Raw genomic sequence first — 23,991 nt, 5'->3', positions numbered from 1 at the left:
GTGTTTCAGCACGTGCTATCGCTCTTTGGTCTCTCGGCTGTTTCTCTGTGACAGGTGGTAAAATATATATTATTCAAAAATACTTAGCGAAAGCAAGCATGAACTGATAAGATACATTTTCTCTTGTAAGAAACGAGTACGAATAAGAGGCTCCCTTTAAAACAACGTGCAAGCTTGCCGCCGTATAATTGACTCTATGTAGTACACTCTCGCTCGATTCACGCATAAAACTTAACATACCCCTTCGGTTCAACCATCTTTACTCCATACTGTGTCTACCTATAGGTATCCACGCCCTTGTCCAGCGAATTACTCCGTTCTCCGTTTACTTTCTTTATTTGTGGCCGGTGAATCTAGTTTACTTCTTGGAATTTAGCTGTTGTCTCTTGTCATAGCATAGGCGAGTAAATAATCACCTTTGAGGAAGCGTCTGGTTTCCTCCAAGTCCTGCCTGTCCCTGGAGATAGGGCAGAAAAACATACACTCCTATCAAAAAACATCGTGTCAGGGCCAGCTCAGCAAGTAAAAATATTGCAGGAAACGTAAAACCTAAATACGCAATGCGCCAAAAGAAAGTCCAGACCATTTGCAACACCAAAGAAAATGGCTAAGCCCACAGGCACGGCCTTCTGTGGGAAGGACATCGCTAGAACGCTGATTTGTAACGAAGTGGATAGACGAAGGTAGATTCTGGAAATATCAAGCACATAAAGTTGCCAAGCAAAGCGTTGCCTGCAATATTACAATGTCGTGCATGTTATTCTTCACCGAACTTTGCCGATGGCATACTTTCCCCGAGATTTAGTGTGGCTTTGGAGGGGCGGTTATTCCTTCCCTGAACGCGTCTCTTTTTTACTAGACGCGTTTTAGGCGTCCTCCACTATAACCCAGACGACCTTCAGAATACGGAGTACATCCATCAAACACCCAAAAGACCGACACCGACCTCAACCAACGACTCTTCACCTATTCAAGCTGACGGCCTCTCAGTGTCGCCTCAATGATTCGCCCATTATAATGAAGTGCTTGGGTCTATGGGGAATTGGAAGGTGTTGGGCGAAGTCCCAGATTCGGATGACGAGGCTCTCTACAGCCATGAGTCTCGAGCGGAAAGTCAAACCAGAGACGAATCAGTAACTGGTCTGGCAGGTCAAGATGAGCCTGGGGAATCGGCAGACGACATACGGAGGGTGCCACATCCATCGCCACACAAGAACGACCACCACACTCTGACGTCTGTTTCTCCACCCTGCCAGCCAGCGGAGGCAGATCGAGAACTACCCATCCCGACGACTCTCCCATCGTTTGAGGCTCTTGACGTCGATTCGGATGACGAAGTAGACATTATCTGCGAGGATGTCCCTGATATCGCAGCTTTGGAGAGCAGCCCATTTCCAGCCACACCCAGGGCTGTACGCATCCAACGCTCCCAACAATCTCCGGCAGATCGGACAGTAGAGCCGGTGACTGCTTTACTGCAACCTCCTTCTTCACCACTGAGTTCCTTGTCCAGCGTGTCTAGCTTGTCAGATTTGGCCTCTCCGCCTCCCAAATTACCGACTGCAGACCATATTCGCGAGAGTAGCCCAAGCCCGCTGCCTTTGCTTCCAGACTCGCCTCCTATATTTCGCCTTGGCTTCGTTAGATCGCTACGCCGACGGAAACCTATTCAGGAGCATCCCTACCTTTTGGAAGATGCTCGGTACGCTCGAGTTATGAAAGCCCATGGCCTGAAACCGGTTCGAACTACGTACAACACCACTCAAGATGGGGATCCCGCACAAGAGGAGTCACAAGAAAAAGAGTTTGCAGTTGGGGCCAGTCAGGGGCCAGATCGAATTAATTCCATACCAGCCGAGGACACACAAATTGAGCTGCAAAACAGCCCTGTGGGCCTTGGTGAAGTTGTTAGATGGACGCCATCGCCGAGGACGTCAACGCCGGCGCGCCAGCTATTCCCAAGCAGCCGAGGAAGCGTCGAAGAAAGAACAGATGGCACCAGTCTGTCCGACGAAGACGAGTTTCCTAGTCCTAAAACATTTGTGCGCCGTCGCCGCCAACGGCTGCATGCCGAAGGGCTAGCTCAGGATGATACGAGGAGAAAACAGTCCAGGGCCGTGGATCCAGCACTGCGAGATGCGCCAAAGTCTCCAAGATGGATTCCCGTTCGTGTCGAGCTTTCGCCGGCTTCCTCGCCGGAGCATCATACCGGTCCCCATAGAGAGGTTCGGGATACTGTACCGTCCGTGGCTGGATATTTTCCATCCGGCACGCGTGATAACTCCGTCAGCAACGTTGTGGATGTCGAAGATCTTGAGGGCGAAGCTTTCTATGAAGCTCTTGGGTCCGCTCCGGAGGAAGATGCCGAGGAAGGCCAAAATGGCTCCGAGGGTGCACGCAGAATCGGTAGAAGAATACCTGCCTCCTGGTTGATTTTAGAACAAAGGCGTACTGCCAGCAACACAGAAAGACCCCCCGCAGTTTCACGGCGAGCTGGGTTGCAAAATGTTGATCCCTCTCGGAAGGGAGTAGCACTTCCAAAACGGCACAGTCCCGGAACTGCTGCTACGACTGACTTTATGTTCGATGACTCTGATGATGACGTTGAGATAATCGGGGATCGGCCACAGGTTATCGAAGCAGTTTCTTGGCTCGAAGAATCCCTGGATGAAGCTGAAGGCGAGCGGCGCGAAGCTAATCATGTCGCTAACAATTTCGGTGATTTGGGATCGGATATGGAAGAAGAAATTATTGATCGGATGACCTCAGGAACAAAACGGAGAACATACAGGAAAGGAGGCCATTCGAAAAAAAGACAGAAGACTGGATCAAGCCTCTTTAAGGGCACTCCTGGACAGAAAACAAGACAACCAAAGATCACCAGGATGCTAGGGCGGTCACAGGCACCTGCATCCTCCGTCGGGTCTGACCGGCATTTTCAGAGGACTCATTCGGCCCCCCAGCGTCACCTTTCCAAACCAACAGCTGGTCGAAGCCGTGCATTGCTACCTCCGCCTTTGCTCAGCATCCTTGATTTGGTCGAGCCTGCGGCACCTGATTTCATTCGCATTGCTGCCCGGACAGCAAGATCGCGCCCGAAGTTAGGAAAGACGAGCCCTTCTCGGAAGGCCATCAACCTGGGCAGCCGAGGCGACAACGTCGACGCGTTGTCCGTTCTCCACGATTGGAAATCTGGAAAAATCAGACCGCGGATACAATCTGCGCCGAGGGTTGCAAGACAGCCAAAGAAACCACAACCCCTGGAGGAAGTATCCTTGAAATATACAAGACGTGGAGCACACAAACCCAAGGAGGTCACCACTACACGGGTTCCATCGGAGGGTTCGTTACAGCATGACGGGAACAATTCTTCTGCGACTGGCCTTTCCAGGCGAGTCACAGAGACACAAAAACAAGCGACATCTACGACACAAAATGGAAAATCTACGGCGCGGCCAGCGCAGCTTGAGACTCTTTCGCAAAACCGGCTAGGGCGGTCCTACTTCATTTCCAAGAAAAAGGAACTCGATGAAATGTACCGACGAAGGAGAAAAGATGCACATATGCTACCGAATGTTCGTCTGGAGAGATTCATTGATGGCAGCGCATCGGTCGACAACGGCATTACCGACGATGGAAATGACTTCCAGGATGACGTTCATTTTATGGACATCGATCCCCGATCGGCAATAGGGAAAAAAAGTCAAAACGCTTACTCGTGTCAGTCTCGATTTCGAAAAAGAGATGCCCCGAAGCTTGTTGATACGACGGCACCTCGTTTTGTCCACGCTCTAGATCCCATTCCTTTGGAATTGGGACCCGTCATGGAAGCACAGCCAACCTGTTGCACAGAAATCAAAACTGACAAGCTGCTTGGTTTGGGCCTTTTTGGCTCCCAGTACTCTCAACATTTTGATGTATTTCCATTGGACGGTGGCATCTTTTTGGGTCGTGGTACACTTCTTGGGAGTGGCCGGCTTTCTACGGCTATAGGGACAGATCCGACTGATGAACTGCATTCAAGATATGCCAAGGTATTCGAGTTCCAGCTAGACGGCCGCAATCTTACGTGGACCGTCTGGGATGACAACGCCTCCTCTGAGTTTGGCATTCTTTTGGACTGGCTAGCCGACATTCTGCATCCAAACAATACTACACCGGAAAGCCAAACAGGGCAGAATGTCAGCGAAGCGGTCAACTTTGTCCTCGACTTCATCCAGAGAGTCATATCTGTGTCAGACGTCTCGGAAGAAACACAACACTCGTTTATAATGAGAAGCTTTGATGTCCTATCCTCCTTTGCTGGACGACTGGATGCTGCCACATCGCAACACGAAATCCGGGCAACCGACCGAGGGATCAAGAACAACCTGGTTGCCTTGTCGGGCACTGTGTTGATGGCTATCTGGATGCTGAGGATTTGCCGAGATTCACCTACATGCTTGGCAGTGTCTTTCGACGTAGAGGAGCTGCTGAAACGGATCGCCAAGATCTCCATCAGACTTTTGTTGAAGTGTGGACTCGAGAGTATTCGCTCCGCGTATGACGACTTCCAGCAGCCACTGTTCCAGGGGAGAGAAATCCGCGGCGATATGCAGACACTAGTTTCCTGGGCTATCTTGATGCAGAGTCTCGGCTATGCCAGAATTCCCAAGGCGGGTTTCTGGGACATGACCTACTCAGTCATGCTTGACGGCTCCTCTCTGAGAACATGCACGGATGCTAAATATATGGAGCGTATGTGGGAAGCCATGTTCACGCTCTTGCCGCTTGGAGAGTTTGATAGTTTTGGCGTTGTTCAGTCCGGGCTGAGGCATCTTGTTTCTCTCGATGGCTGGACGTTACCTCGGGAGGCCCTGAACCGCGTCTTCCAGGTGTACAAGGAAAATACCCGACAGTCTCCCAGCTTCAATGCCTATTGCCGTGCTCTGCTTGGGCGCTGCCACCTCTTAGTAAAGGAATGGGGCTGGCAGCGTTGCAGCAGTATTGTCGGTGTCATATTCGACTTTTTCGGACAGCAAGACTTTGCGCATTTGCGAAACGAAGAGGCACATGCGTCTCCCCGATTTCTGGAAGAGCTAGCGGACTCCCCTTCTCTTGACCTCACCCCTGACGATAAATGCTTCCATATTTTTATCAAGATGCTTGGACTTGTCATATTGCGACTCCGAAGACTGGATCTCACCAATGAGCTTCGAAACCTCATCACGCGAACGCTGCCCAACCACAACCGGCAATACCTCAAGGAACAAGACATCCATTCGGGCGAGCTTGCAGCGTTACGGAATCATCACGACCTTCTATGCACGCTATTTTGGGCGGCGCCACCGGAGCTTCGTCCAGGTGTTCACTTGATCGAGAAGCTGGTAATGCCGGGGAGTTCGCACAAAGAAGCTTGCATCATCAATATTAGGGCATGGAACCAACTCGCTCGTTTTGTGGTCGCAAATGGAGAGGACTACAACATCTACAAAGGGTTTGCCTCGTGGATGAACAGTATCTTCCAGCAGGTCCTTGAGCAGTTCCTCTCTGTCGAGGCAGACATGCAGAAGCAGCTCCTGAGACTCTCAGAGAACATGATGCTTGGCATCAGTCCGCACATCGTTAAAGCCATGGCAGCCAAAAACAGAGCGGCGTCCCTGGATGTTCTGCACATGTGTATAACCGCGTCCCTGGATGTCCTCAAGCACACAAAGTCGCTCGAGATGGCGACCTACTGTTTCAGCAGCATCCAGCTGGAGGCGATCTTCACCAAGATCGACCTACAACTGTCGGGATCCGACTGGGGTGTACTCCAGACCGCTCTTGATACAGTATCGCACTATTTGGACAGAGTCGAGAAAGCGATGGACGAGCAGTACTCGAGTTCCTTGGACGATGTTGATGCGCATGCGACGGAGGAGGCTGTCATGATGCTTGACCACAAGCTGGCAAAGAGTCTCTTTCATCTGAATAGTTCCGTCACTCGCATGCCGTTGGACGGCACGTGTCTGGCATCCAGATCTCGCGTGGACTGCACAGAGAAGTGCGTAGCACTCTCAGCACGGCTTGCAAGTCGCTTTATCCATTCAGGCGTGTACCGGCTGTCCCTTTTTTTCGGCTCTGGAGACCGCAGCCTGTTCGAGCGGCTGCCACATGCGCCAGGTCTCGCCCAAAGAAAGTTTCTTCCTCTATTCCTGGCAGCTATGGTTCAAAACAACGTGTTTGATTTCAAAGATATCGGAAGCAGCATATTGGAGCTCTGGTTGCTGGCCATTGTCAAGCCGGAACGGTTTCTAGCATACGAGATTCGCCTGGCAGAAACACTGAAGCGGCACGATGTGCCGTATCTGAGAAAAGCATTCGTCCCTACGAACGGTCAGCTGCCCAGCTACGACACAAATCGGGCGTTTTTTGCCTGTGCACTCTCTTCGATGCGACTGTCTCTACAGGAAGCAGAAGCTGCGAGACGCCAGCAGCTTCGGAGCGACTTTGCGAGGGCGCTGAAGTTGGTGATGCGGCAGATGAAGGAGGATCTCAATTACGGCAAAGCGGAAGCAGCACCGCACGAGAAGTATGTGGGGTTTGTACGATGCATTGTGGCGCTCATTAAGTCGCACGGTGGCGACATATGTCCCCTGGACGATTTCTTCTACCAGCAGAGCCAGGACTACTCTCCCTCGGTCGAGGACCCGCAACTGCAGACAGCCGGGATCATTGCGTATGGACTGCGGCTCGGAGAGGGTGAGGCTACTGCGGCGCCTCAGCTCTTTCACTATCTGCACAACAACTTCAACATTGCGCTTGCCAACAACCAGCTGGGCAAGGAGTGCGAGATTCTGGAACGTGGCATGGACAACAACGAGGTGCTGCGGTTCGTGTTGGAACGTCTGCTGCCAGCGATCATCCGAGCGACGGGCGACACATGCGACGCCTGGCCGATGCTGGCGGTGTACTGCAGCGCATTGCAGAGTTTGCTGACGCGGTGGGACGTGCCAAAGGATATTGGTGACGAGAACATGGCTGCGGCGATCGGAGTGATGGACGAGATCCTGAACTGGCTTCGGGGCAACTGGCGAGGAGGCAGCAGCTTAAGTGCCGACACAGGTGGCACACGGATGCTGTCGTGCGTACAGGTGCACGTCATGGCCCTATTGACAGCCCTGGCCAACGTGCTGCAACCTGTCCTGATGACGTGTTCGTACTTGGCTCTCTCGCCGAGCACAAGCACCGGATTGGACAGGGTGGTGCGCGAGTTCCACAGCTTTGCCACAAGGTCATCGGATATGCTCAAGCGGCGGGCCAACAGCGGGGAAGGGCTTGCAAGCAGAGGTGGCGAGAGAGGCGGCAGCATCCCGCTTTCTGTGGTACTGGGTGACGACGGAGAGGGCAGCGGTTTCTCTGGGAGGCGGGGCAGCATGGACGGCTATGAGACCGGTCTGGACAGCGTGCCAGGAACAGCACAGGTGAACATGTTTCGCAAGCTGATCGTCCGTCATGTGCGCGAGAACTGGGTTGTGGGCGACGGGCAGATTTCGGTGCGGAAGGCCAGCGCAAGAGCAGGAGGAGCTGGGGATGGCAGCGTCAACAGTGGTGCAGCAGCAGCGACAGTGGTAGCGGCTGGCACGGCTTATGGGCCATGGACGATGGGGGAGCTTCTGGACGAGCTGCAGCGCCAGGTGTGCAGTTGGAAACTGAGGCCGACAGGAGGAAGAGGAGGGGGCGGGGGAAAGGGAGGGGGGGGCACAGGGAAGGGCGGTGGGAGGGACAACGGGCCGAATAAGACGTCTTTTCCCAGGCAGACGAGAGAGGACAGACGAGGGGACAGACGAGGGGCCAAACTAGGGGACAGACGAGAAGAGGACAAAAGAGGAGGTGTGAGATGGCGTTTCGGATTGTAAAACATACGGCCGGCAAAAGGATGGAGGCGTCACAGCGAATGAGATAGAGAGACAATAGAGGTTCTTTCTGGGTCGAAGAAAAGTTTGCTGCCTAAATTGTGCGCCTTTTTCGGACGGATTGTGGTATTTGGGCACGACAGCCTCGTCGGCTAAAAGCAGGGTGCAGGGTGCTGAGTAAGTAAGGGATCTTGCGCAGCCTTGCGGACGCTGAAGGAAATCAGATACGGAGTACTCCATACAATACTATTATATAATGGGAAGGGAATCAGTAAGGGACGGAGGTGCCGGCAGCAACTGCCGAAAGCGTTGATAGCGGCAAAGGGCACTATGTACTGACTCCGTACCGTCCCAACAACGGCACCCACCCTCTCCTCACATCTGGCACCACTCCGCCCAGATTCACATGACCCGGCCTCGACCTTCCTCAAAAGACTGTTCCGTGCTAAGACGACAGCGCCGGCAAGCAGCCCCCCGGCCAGCCTGCTGACCGCACAGTCCAGTGACGGCCATTCGCACGTTCGCACGGTGGTGGGTTCGCCTGAGGTAGCACAAAGCCCTCTGTGTCGATTGCGACTGCTTCTCGTATGGCTCGCATGCGATGCTTGCATATTTGGCGGGCTCGCATATTGCTGGTAAGATACGTCGTATGCTGGCGCGCCCGCCTGTATGCTCGTACTCGTACGCTCGCATCGTACTCGTACGCCCTGCAGCAGGACGCCTGCAGCGACCGGCTCTCCTATCGTCGGCCTTGGCCATAGTGCTATTTTCCCGGTGGGGAAGCCGCCGATTTCAGGCGGCCACGTTTGGCCATTGGGCTGCCGCAATCTCGCGGTTTCCTGTTTCCCACTGTTTCGCCATTCTATTTTATTCCGTATTTTTTTTTTTTTTTGGCTCGTCGTCCGACTGGGGCCCCGTACACCACCTGCGGTGACTAACTCGTATCTCTACCGCCAGCGGGGCCGGCCTCTCGCTCAGGCGTTGATTGGCGCGTCCGAGCCTGTCACTGGCTCGCTGCTCGGTCACGTGTCAGGCTCGGCAGCGGTGGGAAAAAAGGCTCAGAGCCCGCCCACCTCCCATTTTTCTGGGCCCTTCTCGCGACGTTATTTGCTGTCATTTCACCTTGGGCAGCCTTCCAGCCTGTTAGTCCTGTCTTCCCTTTTGGCGACCTAACCCCTCTCCCTCTCGGTCTCTCCTCCTACTTTTTTCCTGGGTTCTTCCCTCGTCTTTCTCGCGAGCCTAAAACACACTCCAGCGTTTTCCAACTTCAATTTCTCGCCGTTCTTTTCTCCCATCTCTTGCCTCGTCACTTTGTCCTGCTTGTCAGTCGGCATCTCGTGCACCTCCAATGGAGCTGTTCTGAGAATTGTCAACCCCCAACCCCCCCCCCCCCTTCCTCTCCTCCCTCTCCTTCTCCTCCTTTCCGTTTCCCCTTCCCGACTATCCACCCCCGGTCAACGGCTCTTGCCCCCAACTCCTGGCCGATCCAATTCTCAACCACCACCGGCCGCGGATCTCGCCAACCCCGAGAAATCCTATCAGTCGGCGTGCGCTAGCTTTCACTCTTCCATCTCTCCACCCCAGACTAATACCATCCTCCGATTCTGGCCGCCTTTCATTCTCTCTTTAACTGTTAGCCTCTATCCTGTTCCCATCGTGTCTGTCTTTTTCCGAGGTTCGACCTCGAGGTGGCCATTGCCGTTGGCCTTTTAATGGACCGGAAACGGTCCCGTGACCCAGACGATGAGACCAGCTCGCCGTCTGGGAAGCGGATGCGTCAAGAGGTTAAGGCTGGGGCCGACGCCTTGTTTGCGACCAGCAACAATGCCATGCAGGCTGTAGCTCATGAGGCTCTTGCCATATCCCACGGCGGCGGCGGCTTTTCAGCTATAAACAGTGCGAATCGCAAAATCGTCCCCAGCTCAACCGCCATTGCCATAGCCACCGCCACAACCACAGCCACAGTCACAGCCACTGTTAATGGTGATAGCAAAGGCAACGGCAACATGAATGGCAACGAAGACAGTAACGGTAACATCACCGGCAACAGTATCGGAAATGACAGTAGCGTCAACCGCTTGTCCTTTGAAAGCATGAGTGATATCACCCGCAGCTTCAAAAACGCGGTTGACAAGGCCTGGGACTGTCGGTCGCCGACATATGCCGGCGTCCACGTCCTCCTGATCTACTGGGATGAGGATGACGAGGCTGTCAAGGATGCAGCTGCCCAGCTTGAATCTGTCTTCCGCACCACGTACCACTTCGATACAGACATCTTCTCCATTCAGTCCGCTGTCTCCTGCGACATGTTGTATGCAAAGGTCGAGACGTTCTTTGCCAGCAACAGCTCTCCGGGTGACCTGGCCATACTGTACTATGCCGGCGAAATCGAGGCTAACCGCCTGGTCGGCGAGGCTCCAGTCTGGACTCCGTACGTCTCGATCCCTTTTTTGTCTGAACAGCTCGGCTCATATACCGGCTCTTCCCCCCTCGACGTCTACTGACCGACCCAGACGAGGACAAATCGGCACGGCCAGCATCGAGTCGAAACCTATCCAGGCTGCCTGCGAAAGTGCCAGCTGCGATGTTCTTCTGCTCTTTGATTTCTGCAATGCCTATCACTACCCTCTAACCAAGGCAAGCTACGGCACTGCGCGTCGGAACGTCGTCGAGGTGCTCGATGCCCCCACCTTTGACCTGGACTCAAGCTCCATCTCCTTCACCATGGCGCTGGCCGAGGAACTGTCTGCTGACGCCCTTGGAGGCCCTATCTCGGTGGAGGCCATAAAGGTGCAGGTCTCTGACCGTATGACCGTTTCGAAACCTCGAGGGCGTGGACGGCCTCCAAAGGATCCGCAGGCAAAGCCTCCCTGTGATCAGCTGCACCTTCCAAAACACTACTTTCTCTTCCAGAGACGCAGTATCGTCTTGACTCCTTTGCCAGCGGAGCCTCAGAGTAAGTCGCAGCCTTGTATCCTTGCGCCGTGCCGAGCACTGACCATTGCAACCATATCAGTTATCTTGTGTCTCCGAGTAAGAGGCATCCTTGATGTTAATGAATGGGGAAAGTGGATTTACAACGCCGCTCCGGAAGCTCGCGATGCTGTCAAGATCGAGGGTCTTCATTCTGGCTTCTCGACCATTATAGTCTTGCGGGTGCCTGTATCTGAGTGGAGTCTCTTCTCAGAGTGTCCGGCGGGCTCATTTGTGGGCTATACTACTGTCGGCGACATCGATTCTGGTACTCTGGAAAAGATTGACAAAGATTTAGCTTCAAAGCTGTGGTTCGAGGAGGCGCCACCAACGCGGATACAGCCGCCAGAAGCACTTACCCCTGTCCCTATAATAGACGCGACCGACCCAGGCATCGCAACGACTACATCGATCCCTAGAGCAGTCGGCTCAGCATCACCGGCCACTCCAGTCGACGGTGACATGGATAGCACTTTCACGTCGCGTACAGGTCAGAAACGAGCCCGAAAAGCATTGCCGACGGAAAGAAAGATTCTGCCCTCTGAGCCGTCTCCAGCTTCGCTCCGCAAAAGGGAGTACGCGCCAGGCGACGAGCGCAAGGCAAAGGATTACCAGCTTCCGCACCACGGCCAAATCTACTCGCAGCAAAAGCAGCATGGGCATGCGGTAGATGATGGCGGCCTCGCGGAAAACAACGTCTTGCTCGCAGCGGCACAGAAACCGTTCAAAATCTCGATCAAGCTGGCCGGCCAGACACACGTGTGCAAGGAGTGCAAGGCCGGCTTCAAGGATGGCGACTCTCTGCAGAACCATGTGCGAAAGCTGCACACGCGCCCTTTCCACTGTGTTTTCCACTGGGCTGGATGCGAGTCTACTTTCGCTAGCAAAAACGAGTGGAAGCGACATGTGATGAGCCAGCATATTCTGCTGCAGTACTGGGTTTGCCAGGTTGAGATGTGCAGCAAGGTGATTAACAAGGTCAACGGCACGGGAGGCAATGGGGGCAGCAATACCGCTCTTGACAGCACCAGTGGCGGCGGCAGCGGGTTCTCTCTGCCCAACGGGGCAATCTTCAACCGGAAAGACTTGTTCACTCAGCACCTCCGCCGCATGCACACGCCGCCACATGTGAAGAAGCTCCTGAAGCAGGCCAAACAGGGAGCCAAAATGCCGAACCACGCTTCCATCATCGAGTGGGAGAACCGGCTGAAAGACTTGCAGCAGGATGGGCTGAAGCCACGTTGCCGGCTGCCCGACTACATGGTTTGCCCGGCACAGGGCTGTGGTATCGACTTTCACGGAAACAATGCATGGGACGATCGGATGGAGCACGTTGCCCGTCACCTGGAGGCAGCCTCTGCCGGACGGGAGCCTCCAGTGGTCTTTGGCGGAAAGACGGACACGACGCTGACGAACTGGGCCACACGGCTGGAGGTGGGCATCGCAAAGAGGGTAGGGCCCGATACGTGGCACCTGGACAACCCGCTGCGGCCAGAGATCGTGGCCTGGATGGAAGATGTGCATAACCATGAGCAGCCGGGTGTGGTGCAGACAAATGCAGGGCGAGAGATGGAGCCGCCCATCAGGCGAGAGCGGTCGAGATCGGTGATCGAGGTTGCGGAGGAGGGAGGACGACACGACCCGAGCGGACGACGGGTCGAGCAACGGGAAAGCGGCGCTGGTGTGATTCCAGTGAACTGAGATGAAGCGATTCGAGGCGAGTTCTACTCAAAAGGAAGCCGGAGATTCCAGGTGCAGAGGACGAGAGAAGAGGTCCTTACCGGCGTGAAGGAAAGAGGAATGATCTCATGAAAGTGATGACAGCACAACGACAACAATCTCTGAAGACGGCAAAAACGAAACCAAAAAAAAATACAATACAAAAACAAGAGGCAAACACAGACCCAAGGGCAACCGCGAATTTTTGCGCGCACACCAAAATGTCGAGTTGACTGCGTTTCTTGTCTTGCTTGTGATCTGGTTGTCTTATTTAGCACCGATCTATAACACAGTGCCTTGCTCTTTATTCTTTTCTTGGTATCCATTTTTGTGTCCTGGCAAAACAGGCAAATGCTGTCTACAATGAATCTTTTTTTTCTACTGATGATCCCCCTCATGTCTCCGTACATACATAGCCTGCTACAAAAGACTGCGCTGCAGATGCCTGTTTATATTGGATGTGAAGAGTGTTGCCACATAGTTCTTTTTATGCAAGATGACTAAGCCACAGCCACAGCCAACGGCAAACAACGGCAACCGACGACAACCACGACCTCACGGCACAGCCTGTCTCACCAGTGCGGCCTCGGAGTTGAGCTGGGTCGGGGCGACCTCGAAGCCCATGTGGCGGCGCTTCTTGCGGCGGCGGTCGCCGTAGCGCTCGTCGAAGCGGCGGATGGCCTGCAGCGACGCCATGTCTTCGCTGATGCTGGCGCCAATGTCCTGCAGGGCGCGGTCGAAGTGGGCGCGCCGCAGGATGCGGCGGTCGGCAAAAACAAACGGGTCGGGGCCGACGTGGGCGTCCTGAGCGCGGACCTCTTCGCGGACGGCCTCCATGGCGGCGGCGACGCAGAGATTCTTGAGGTCAGAGCCGGAGTAGAGCTCAGTCTCGGCGGCAAGCTGGTTGAGGTCGACGGCCGAGTCAAGTAGCTCGTCGCGAAGCATGACCTCGAGGATGCGCAGCCGGCCGGGCCGAAGCGGCAGGTCGACGAGGATACGACGCGGCAGACGACGCAACACGGCCTCGTCCAGGTCAAAGGGCCGGTTCGTGGCCACCATGATGAAGGCGTTCATGCTCTTGAGGCCATCCCACTCGCGGAGGAACTGGGTGATGGTCTCGCGGTGGGCAGCACGGCCACCAGGTCCGGTCTGGCGGGCACCCAGCAGCGCGTCGGCCTCGTCCAGGAAGATGACGACGGGGGCCATCTTGCGGGCCAGCGAGAAGAGCGCCTGCACGTTCTTCTCGCTGTTGCCCAGCCACATGTCGTTGATGCTGGCGGCACTGACCTCGATCATGCTGGCGCCACCTTGCTTGGCCACGGCCTTGGCCAGCAGCGTCTTGCCAGTGCCGGGTGGTCCGTACAGCAGACAGCCAGGGATCCGCTCCGTTGCCAGCACGCCGTATAGAAAGGCCTCGGGCCGCACGAGCGACAGCGACGTCAGCGCCTTGAGCGAGTCGACTGTCTCGGCCGGACACACAACGTCGGCAAACGTCGTCGCAATCGCCTGGCGGTCGATCACGTTGGCCAGCAGCTTTTTCTCGTACTCGTTGTACTCGGTCGTCGTCTGAGCCTGTTGCTGCTGTTGCTGCGGATCGCCGGGCTCGCTGCTGCTGCGGTCAAAGGCTGCGTCTGGCGTCGTGCTCAGCGGATAGAAGTACGGTGCCTTGGCTCCGGCCCGCTTCTCCCACCACAGCTCTTCGCCGCCGATAGCGCGCAGGGCCGCCACGAAGCTCTTCTCGTCGCAGCGCGGCGTCTTGTCGGCCGTGCTGCCGAGCACTAACGTCACCAGCCGGTACACCCAGTCAATGTCATAGACCACGTGCGACAAGCTGGCCTGCAGCGTCTCGTCGACGTCATCGCGGCAGCGGGCCCAGTCCCAGGCCGTGGCAGGCGGCTGCAGAGAGCCGGCCGTCAGGGCGGTCGTCATGGCGCGGATGTTGGCCATGTTCTCGCTGAAGTAGTCCTGGCGCTCCATCTGCTCGGCCAGACAGGGCGTCGAGGCGGTGCGCTGCACGCGGAACGGGATGATGTGGTAGCCCTCGAGACGCAGCTCCTCGGCCCGCTCGACCAGGCTGGGCTTGACGTCGGCATGGGTTGAGGCCGAGCCGACAAGCACGATCCGGTGGTGGCGGCGTTGCCAGAGCCGGTCGACAATGGTGCGCAGCTTGGCGAGGATCTCGGAGCCCTCGACGGTCGAGCTGAGCTCAAAGAAGTTGTGCACGTGCAGGATCATCTTGCGCGGTTCAGCCGAGACTGTCGTGGTCGTGGTCGTGGTCGTGGTCGCCTTGACGATAGCCTCGAGGACGTTGTTCGTCTTCAGGTCGTCCCACTTGTCGTCCATGTCGGAGGGAAAGGCCTTGGACGAAAGGCGCGGGCCGAGGCCAGACTGGCGCATAAAGGCGATTGGAAGCCGAGACATAACCATGGATGAGTCCAGGTGATCGTCATCGTCGTCGTCTTCTTCGTCTCGCTTGGTCGGATATCGCCGTGCCAGCCGGCCGTTCTTCTCGGCCATGGTGTAGCCGAGCATCGAAAGGCTACCGCGGGCCCAATAGGCCGTCTGGCCGAGATACGAGCCGACGATCTCAGCGATAGCAGCAGCATCGAGATGGACCACGTCAGCCGAGAGGCTCCTGGCCACGTTTTCGACGACCGAGACAGCCTTGCCGCGACCGGTATAATTCATCAAAGCAAGCACGGAAATGGGCCGCTTGAAGTCTTTGGCCGGCCTGGCCGGAGGAGACACGGCGCGCAGCTCGGCGGCAACGGTGGCACAGAGCTCCGTGAAGCCGATCCGCTCGCCGTAGTCGTAGTTGAACGGCAGCCCGCGGGCCACGTCCTGGTCAGCACCAGGGCTGACACACACGTCAATTCCGTGTTCGGTCAGGCTCCTGACGTGGTCGCGGTAAGCCGGCCGGGAGAGCACCTCGGGGATGTGCAGCGCGTTGTCGGGATCGATCTTGGCTGACAGGTCAGCCTGACCGGCTTCTTCGGCGAGCGCAGCTGTCAGGTACGAAGCAGCGGCAGCCACAGCGGTGCTGCGGTTCGTGATAGCATCCAGATAGCCGCGCCGCAGATCAGCAGCAGCATCGGCCACCTTGTTCGCGTCCCAGGCAGCACCATGGAGCATCCACTCGAAGAACTGCTGCATGCGCTCACGCTCGGCGTCCAGGACGGCAGTCGGCGGTGGCGTTGCTGCTGTCGTCGGTTGGGGAGCAATGTTGGGGAACATCAGCCGTCGAGCTTCGGCCAAGTTGTGGCTGATGGAGTTTTGGGCTGACGGCAGTGATGGCGTCTCCCAGCGGCGCACGTTCTCGCGGAGAAACCAGTCGGGCAGGCGAACGGGTGGCAGACCATCTGGGCTGCGGTGTCTCGACGAGCGGCCGCGGCCGACGAGACCGGAGAAGGCGTCCCGCAGTGCTTCTGTCTCGGTCGGCTTGTCGGTCTCTGGTGGAGGAGCTGGCGAGGAAAGGGAGGATGTCGAGGTTGAAGACGAGGTCGAGATGACAGGAACGTCGGGGCTCTCGGTGTCACCGTCCGGCCGGGCCTTATCCTCGGCAGCCGCATCGTCGTCTGGTCGTGCTCGCTGGGCGGCCGAGAGACCGAAGCGGCGAGCAAATGCAAGAGTCCAGGAGCCAATGCTTCGATATCGATATCGATATCGATATCGATACAGGCTCGGTGCCGCATGCAGGGCCGGCGTCCCTATGGGGCGCATCCGGAAGGCTTGCCGCATGACACCCGGCGCATCGGGGTTGCGAAAGTCGCTTCTGGGGGCAGACCGGAACGAGCGCTGGCTCGTTGTTCTTCTCTGGCGCCGATATGCAGTCCTGCACAATGTGTTGCAGGGAGCACGAGTCAACCTCACATTTTCACTGCGTCTGAGTGGGGGAAAGAGGTGAGTGGGACCGCCTGCCCAATTAGGATACAAGCTTGTGACTAGTGCGTGGGCTAACGAACTACAGGTGGCCAGGATTATCTAAGCAAAAGCCAGGAGCCCTCACGACTCCGTGCTCAGCTTCAGCCCCTCGGCTGCCAATGCTGCCTGATACCGGTCCTGGGCTGTCTGCAGGCCGTGAATGGTTGGCCCCAGCAGCACCTGGACGGCGCGCCGGCCGCCACCGATCATCTCGGGGCGCCAGCGCAGCCGCTTGCCGGTGCGACTGTAGAGCACGCGGATCTCCTCCTTCTTCTCGGCAATGACACGGTTACGAGCCTGTTCGGCCTCGTCGGCGATAGCCTCAATCCGTCCCAGTGATTTACTGAGCGCCTCAACGTGGTGTGCCAGTTCCTGCGCGCGGTCGGCGTCGCCCGACAAAAAGGCATTCCAGAACTGCCGCAGAAACTCGGTCGTGGTCGCGTTGGTCAGGTACGCCTTCTGGGCGATCTCGGCCGGGATGCCCATGGGCGCCTGCTCGTCTGCGCTGTGGCCGTACCGCTCCGACCTCCGCTGTGCAATGGCCGCAAAGAGCTGTTTCTGGGCCGCCTGTCGCGCTGCGCGCGACCCGACGTGGCTGCCGCGAGCCTGGCCATCCTCACCATCACTATCGCTATCCTCGTCCACACCGATGCCGGCATGCAGATCAATGCCACCGGCGCCGTCACCCTCGAGCGTGTCGATGTCGGCCTGCACGTCAAACAGCACCTCGGACGGTACCTGCTGGCGGTATGTGTCTGTGTCGGCCGAGTCAGCCGGGTCCTGGTTGAAGAAGCGGCTCTGCTCGCGCACGTGGAGTACGATGCGTCGCGCCTCGATATCGCCGCGCAGGTCAGCCAGCTCCAGTCCCGCCTGCGTGCCGGCGTCGACGACCTCGCTCGTGGTCGGGTCCGGGTCAGACGGCGCGACGCCGGCCATGATCTTCTCGCTCAGACTGTTCAGCGTGCGGACGATGGGGATGTTGGAGCGCGGCCGCATCTCGACGTCCTTGCGGTTGCCGCCGCGAAAGCCACCCTGGTCCTCCTCGTTGGCCTCCAGGTCGATGGTGTAGGGCACATGGGCCGACAGGATCAGGCTGGCGGCGATGGTGTCGTCCGACTCGTCGTACCGGTCAAAGATGGGGTCGGCCCGTTCGCTATCCAGCACGCGCTCACCCCGCAGCTTCTTCGACAGCCGGCTGAGGAAGAAGCGGGCCCAGAACTGCGACTCGGAGATGCGCGGCACGTTGTCGTTGTAGATCCGCTTGACCAGCGGGTGCTGCTTGAAAATCATCTGCACCTGCTCGACGCTGATGTTGAGCTTGAGCTCATTGTCGACCGTCCGCGGCTTGATCGTCGACAACACGTTATACGCCCCCTTTTTCTGGTGTGTCTCGATTGCGTGTGCCCGCAGCAGCGTTGTGCGTGTGGACCAGAACTGCCCATTGAAGGACGCGTCCGAGATCGAGTCCGGCTTCGACTTTTGCGCATCCATGTATGTCTGGTGCAGCGTCTTGTCCTTCTTCATCAGCGACTGCTGCAGCTCAATGTCTGCCCGGAGCTGGCTGTCGTCGAACCAGCGTGCCACCGTCGGCTTGGATGTAGTCGCGCTGGCAAACGACATGGCTGCGGATGTGCTGCCGCTGTCCGGTCGCGTTGGTGCTGCTGGCGGTGCCGTGTCCGCCGGCCGCGGCACGCTCGGATCGTTGCTGCGTATGTCGGCCAGGATCTTGGAGAGCAGGTCCTTGACCGCGTTGGCCTCGGTTCGTGCATCGGTCGGCGAGTTGAAGTGGAACAGGTAGGTCGACGGCTCGCCGTCGGAGCCTGGTGGCTTCTCAAAGATCTTCAGCATCACCTTGGCTGCCGTGTCGGGCGTCTGCTGCAGGTCTGGAAATGTCAGCACCGGCAGGCGAGAGGAGAGAGGCAGTATGCTGACGCACTCGTAATGTTCACAGTAGGCAGAGACACTGCTGCACCTCCTGCCGTCGGAGTCCAGGTGACCAGCGACTGGTCGTCCGCGACGGCTATGATCCCATCCTTTTTTTTGTAGACCGCCTTCCCCCACGGCATCGACATGATGTCTGTTCTCCGCTGCGCTGGCGCAGGCTGGACGATGTCAATCAGCCTCGCTCGCAGCCGGCCTTGTCGAGTTGGCGATGCTGTTTGCAGGGCAGGGGCAAAAGCTCAGCCTTAATCTTATCGAAGTCACGTGACTTCACTACGTGTACTTTGTAAGACTCCCAGCTACAGAACACTGATTGTCCCAGCATTACTCCGTACTTGCTGCGATTCTTGCTCAGATCGTTCCAACCAGTCTACAACGAGGGAGCAGGCCAATAGGCCTATACTTCCCAACTCCACCAAATGATCTAACTACTCGCAGTAAGTCCCCGTGCGGAGAAGTACTGACAATCTGTTGAAGAAATGGTGACGCAATTAGCGAAGCGAGAAGATGTCTTTCTGATTGGAGGAAATGTACAGGCCAAAAGCTGCCCGATGACAGCATAGGTCTGAGCCACGAGAAGCAGGATGGTGAGGTCGAAGAATGAAGAAGCAATGGCCAACAATTGTTCTCGTCATTCTGCCCACCCTCAATCCTAGTTCACCTCAGTCATCAACACCCCAGAATGTCCAGGCTACTGCGCCCAGGTCTTGTCCGGACGGCTGCCATCACAGCCGGCGTGGGCACTGCTACCGGTGGACTCATCTGGTACACGTACCGGCCACGAAACATCCCCGGCTATGCGCCGCCGGCCGTGCCTCCCCCCAAGTTCGGGGCCGATGGCAATTTCCGGCTGCCGCGGTTTCCGCGCACAAAGGACCGCGACGAGAACATTGCAGCGCTCCGGCAGAGCAGCACGGCCGACGGGACGGAGTACGACATGCTCGTAATCGGCTGCGGAGCCACGGGTGCGGGTGTGGCCCTGGATGCAGCCACACGGGGCCTGCGGGTGGCCGTGGTCGAGCGTGACGACTACAGCAGCGGCACCAGCAGCAAGAGCACCAAGCTGGTGCATGGCGGCGTGCGATACCTGGAGAAGGCGGTCTGGAATCTAGACTATGCACAGTACCGGCTGGTGCGCGAGGCGCTGAAGGAGCGCAAGTGCTTCTTGCAGACGGCACCGCACCTCAGCATGTGGCTGCCGATCATGTTGCCGCTGGACAGGTGGTGGAAGGTGCCGTACTACTGGATGGGCACCAAGTGCTACGATTTTCTAGCCGGAAGCGAGGGCATCGAGAGCTCGTACTTTCTGACCAAGTCCAAGGCCGTCGACGCCTTCCCAATGCTGAAGCAGGACGGCCTGGTGGGCGCGCTGGTGTACTACGACGGCGCGCACAACGACTCGCGCATGAACGTGTCGATCGCCATGACGGCGGCGCTGTACGGAGCAACGGTGGTCAACCACATGGAGGTGACGTCGCTGACAAAGGACGAGGCCGGCCGTCTGACGGGGGCGCGAGCACGTGACTGCGTGCCTGCGCGGAACAACAAGAACGCGGACGAGGTGACGATCCGGGCACGATGCGTGGTCAACTGCACCGGTCCCTTTACGGACGGGATCCGCAAGATGGACGACCCGGGCTGCACGGACATTGTGGCGCCGGCTTCGGGCGTGCACATCATCCTGCCCGGCTACTACAGCCCGGGCAAGATGGGCCTGATCGACCCGTCCACGTCGGACGGGCGCGTCATCTTCTTCCTGCCGTGGCAGGGCAACACGATCGCCGGGACGACGGACGAGCCGGCAGTGATCAGCAAGAATCCGCTGCCAGACGAGAAGTCGATCCAGTGGATCCTCGGCGAAATCAGCCATTACCTGTCGCCCGACATCCAGGTGCGGCGCGGTGACGTGCTGGCGGCCTGGTCCGGGCTTCGGCCGCTGGTGCGAGACCCCAAGGCCACGCGGACGGAAGCGCTGGTGCGCAACCACCTAGTCGACGTGTCGGCGTCGGGACTGCTGACCTGTGCCGGCGGCAAGTGGACGACGTACCGCCAGATGGCCGAGGAGTGTGTGGACGCGGCCGTGCGGACATTTGGGCTGCAGACGCGGCCGCTGTCGAGATTGATGTCGAAGATGCCTCGCATCAGCGGCAGCGACGACGTCGACGACGGCGCCCTTTCTTCGACGGCACCTGCCAGACGCACCAGGTGCGGCTCGTCGGCGCTCACGGCTTCAGCCGCACCCTCTTCATCAACCTGATCCAGCACTTTGGTCTGGAGACCGATGTGGCCCGCCATCTGACCGAGAGCTACGGCGATCGTGCCTGGACGGTCGGCGCGCTCTGTCGGCCGACCGACCGCCGCTTTCCGGCGCGCGGCGACCGCCTCTCGCAGCTGTACCCCTTTGTCGACGGCGAGGTGCGCTATGCCGTGCTGCACGAACACGCCCAGACCGCCGTCGACGTGCTCGCACGCCGCACCCGTCTGGCCTTTCTGAACGCACAGGCCGCTCTCGAGGCGCTGCCACGCGTCATCGACATCATGGCACAGGAGCTTCGCTGGGACCGGAGACGACAGGACGTTGAGTGGAAAGATAGTGAGTGTGGGCCTTTGCCAGGTTGGCTACCAGACACTGTTTCGTGTACGCTAACACGGCCAGCCGTTGCCTTCCTCGAGTCCATGGGCCTGCCACAGCCCATGCTGACGGCTACGAGAGCCCAGGTCGAGTCGGGAAAGCTCGACTTTTCCACGTCGCTCGAGTACAAGATGTACTCGCGACACGACATGCCGGTAGATGAGTCCTCGTGATCGGCTGTATATCACCATGAAGCTGAGCTGCTGAAAGACCACGTGCAAGGCAGGCTGTAGCATATGTAATCACTACTGACAGGTCGGGTTGCTCTTTCCATGCGGACGTGTGAAAATGGGTAGCTGCAAAGGACACCGATACAGACGCGCGCCTTCCCTCTAGAACCTGTGGAATGGCAGCTTCCAACGGTCTGCCTTTTCTGCAAGCCAGATCTCCCTTCCATTGTCTCTCTTCCCTCTCCTCTCCCAGACCATATCCTATTCTGCTGCATCTTTATTGCCAGCCATGTGCTCGACCGTCACGGGAGCACGTCTGCCACCGGTCTCGCTCACCGCCAGGCCGTCCACCGCGTCCAATCGCTCCATCTGGCGCCGCAAAGACTCGTCCGAGAACACGCCAAGCACGACGCCCAGCGATGAGGCTGGTTGCATCTGTCCGGCAGAGCCCGTCTCTGTCTCGCCGTCGTCTGAGTCGTCGTCTGCCCGGCTCGGCCACGCTGCCAGGGGCAAGGAGATCCACGTGAGGCCCGAGAAAAGGGGACACAAGAGGGCGAGAGAGTTTTCTGGAGCGGCTGCTGCTGCTTCCGCTTCCATTGCCGATGCAGCCATCAGCAGAGACGGCTGCCATAGTCCGGCCTCGTTCATTTCGCTCCCGGCAACGCTCATCCTGCGGCCAGACGAACCCGACGAACCCGAGCCGGCACTGCCACCCATCCTGGCACCGCTGGAGCCGCTCCATCTGCCGCCGGTGCGTCGGGCCACGCCGCCAGGACTTCCGTCGTACGAGAACACGCGGAGATCGCAGCCGAGACTGTGCGGTGACCGGGGCAGCTCGTCGGGCCCGCGCGGCTTTTCCCTGTCTTCCAGCATGGTACGATGGCGGCGCTCATGGCAGCAACACGGAGACGGCTATCGCGGGAGCCACGGCAACCATCGCTCTGGCGGCCCAGTTTGGCGACCACCGACCAGCCAGCACTCGATCGCCAACCACCCGTTCCTGCGCGATATGCCACCGGCAGACTGCAGCGTGTCCCGGAACAGCCGCACACGAGACGCTGCACCAGACACGTCGGCCGTGGCCATGGCGGAAACAGAGGCAAGGGCAGGCCGAGTCGCACGACCCATCACGCTCGACGACTACATGTTTATGCGGAGCTTAAACGGCAGCGAACCGGCAGCGGCTACGAGAACGGGGCCGGATGAACCCAGAGCTGCGGCCAACAATGGAGGGACGACAGTGCCGTCTGCCGTGCTATGCCTCAAGTGGTGCGTGCCTCCTTGTCTGTGTCCCTTTCTGTTCCGTCCAGATATGTCGGTGTCTTGAAGGCGGTTTCACATGCGAGAACACGAGTCAATACGAATAGTGATATAGTAGACATTAATACCCATTGCTGTTGCGTTCGGGCTTCAGCTCCGGTTTCATTCTAGCTGCCAGCTTCCGGTTTTGGGGGTTTGAGGCCTTCCCGTGAGAGCAACACCTGACGTATGCTTGGCTAACCTATCTAATGTCCTTGTCCAGACTCCGAGCAATGCAAAACGCTATCCCCACTCCCAGAAAATGCAACCCTGCGCAACCCATGCATAAACGATGCGGCCGTGAGGAGAGAAGAAAGATGGAGGTATGAGGAATGAGGAATGAGGAATGAGGAATGAGGAATGAGGAATGAGACATGAGACATGAGGACGAGAGACGAAAGAGACGAAAGAGACGAAAGAAGAAAAGAGGAGAGAAAGGGAAATCGTGATAACGAGAGACAAGACCTCACAGCCGGTTGCTGTTCCGCACTGCAAAGTTGAGGAAAGACGGAGGGATCGCCGGGACCGGAGGAACAGAGGTTGGCGTGCCTCTGCCACGGCCGCCGTCACTTGCAGTCTTGTCGGTCTCTTCGCCGTTGTTGAAGACACGGTGGAGGAAGCTGCGTCGGCGACCGTCAGCACGGCGGAACTGGTAGTCGCGAAGCTCGTTGAGCCTGCTGGCACTGTCGGCATCGTCACCGATGCTGCTACCGACAAACGAAGCAGAAACGACCGACATGCTTCTCTTGCGATCCAGCTCGGCCTCCCAGCCATACACGTCGCAGTCAGCAGTGGTAGCGTACGAGATCGCATCCGAGTCGACAACGGTCGACGCCGTGTCGTCTTCACCGCCGAGACGGCCGGAACGGTCAGTGACGGCCAGCGTCGAGGCTGACATGGCCATGCGTCGGGGAGCTGCCGTCCACACGTCTTCGGTTGCAGCCGTGGTGGCCGACGGCGTCTCGATCGACCGGCAGGCAGACACGCTTTCCATGTCGGTCTCGGGGTCCGAGTCCACGTCCATGTCGACGCTGGTGTCGATGCTCTGCTGGCCGGACGTCATCGGCCGAGTCAGAAATTCGTCTGCAGTCATTGCAGATGTTGCTGTTGTTGCGATCGCTGGCGACTTGTTGGGAGAATGCGCCGCGTCGCGGATCTTCATGCGGATCCGTCGTCGAGACAGCCACGACCGAGAGGGGGAAGGCCGTCTCGATTGTGACAGTTGGCCCACGCCTTTTGCGGCCGTGTCGCTCCGAGAAACTCCTGCTGTCCATGATTCAATGACGCTGTCACCATCGCCACAGCCGCTGTCGCACGGGTCGACAGAGAGGTCGTCGGCCCCGAGACAGCTTGGCGCGTCCGTCAGCACAAGGCGAAGACCGGGATGGGGCTCTTCCCAGTCGCTGCTGCGGCGGTGGCCACAGCTGATGGCCTGACCAATGGCCATGTTCGCGTTCGC

General features: G+C 57.9%; 4 protein-coding genes across 4 annotated transcripts; 2 read left to right on the top strand and 2 right to left on the bottom strand.

The window, feature by feature from the left end:
• Positions 1 to 1,034: 1,034 nt before the first annotated feature.
• On the top strand, positions 1,035 to 12,551 carry CMQ_4862 (hmg-i/hmg-y, DNA-binding protein; the record flags this gene model as incomplete). The annotated part of the gene is made up of 5 exons (XM_014313018.1): positions 1,035 to 7,658; positions 8,835 to 9,019; positions 9,553 to 10,308; positions 10,391 to 10,833; positions 10,894 to 12,551. The coding sequence occupies 5 exons, from the start codon at positions 1,035 to 1,037 to the stop codon at positions 12,549 to 12,551; spliced, it is 9,666 nt and encodes a 3,221-aa protein (XP_014168493.1).
• Positions 12,552 to 13,124: 573 nt separating this feature from the next.
• Positions 13,125 to 18,562, bottom strand: CMQ_4340 (RNA polymerase 2 transcription factor related protein; the record flags this gene model as incomplete). Its single annotated transcript, XM_014312496.1, has 3 exons — positions 13,125 to 16,401; positions 16,576 to 18,373; positions 18,427 to 18,562. 3 exons carry the CDS (start codon positions 18,560 to 18,562, stop codon positions 13,125 to 13,127), a joined length of 5,211 nt encoding a protein of 1,736 aa, XP_014167971.1.
• A 551-nt stretch (positions 18,563 to 19,113) lies between these two features.
• Positions 19,114 to 21,236, top strand: CMQ_4462 (glycerol phosphate dehydrogenase mitochondrial; the record flags this gene model as incomplete). The annotated part of the gene is made up of 3 exons (XM_014312618.1): positions 19,114 to 20,589; positions 20,637 to 21,024; positions 21,088 to 21,236. The coding sequence occupies 3 exons, from the start codon at positions 19,114 to 19,116 to the stop codon at positions 21,234 to 21,236; spliced, it is 2,013 nt and encodes a 670-aa protein (XP_014168093.1).
• A 1,762-nt stretch (positions 21,237 to 22,998) lies between these two features.
• Positions 22,999 to 23,979, bottom strand: CMQ_4328 (uncharacterized protein; the record flags this gene model as incomplete). Its single annotated transcript, XM_014312484.1, has 1 exon — positions 22,999 to 23,979. The coding sequence occupies one exon, from the start codon at positions 23,977 to 23,979 to the stop codon at positions 22,999 to 23,001; it is 981 nt and encodes a 326-aa protein (XP_014167959.1).
• Positions 23,980 to 23,991: the final 12 nt, after the last annotated feature.

The sequence above is a fragment of the Grosmannia clavigera genome, assembly GCF_000143105.1.
Source record: "Grosmannia clavigera kw1407 unplaced genomic scaffold GCSC_97, whole genome shotgun sequence".
In the NCBI taxonomy this organism is placed as follows: Eukaryota; Fungi; Ascomycota; class Sordariomycetes; order Ophiostomatales; family Ophiostomataceae; genus Leptographium; species Leptographium clavigerum.
Note: the sequence above shows the minus strand (reverse complement) of the source record. Positions and strands in the feature narration are given on the sequence as shown.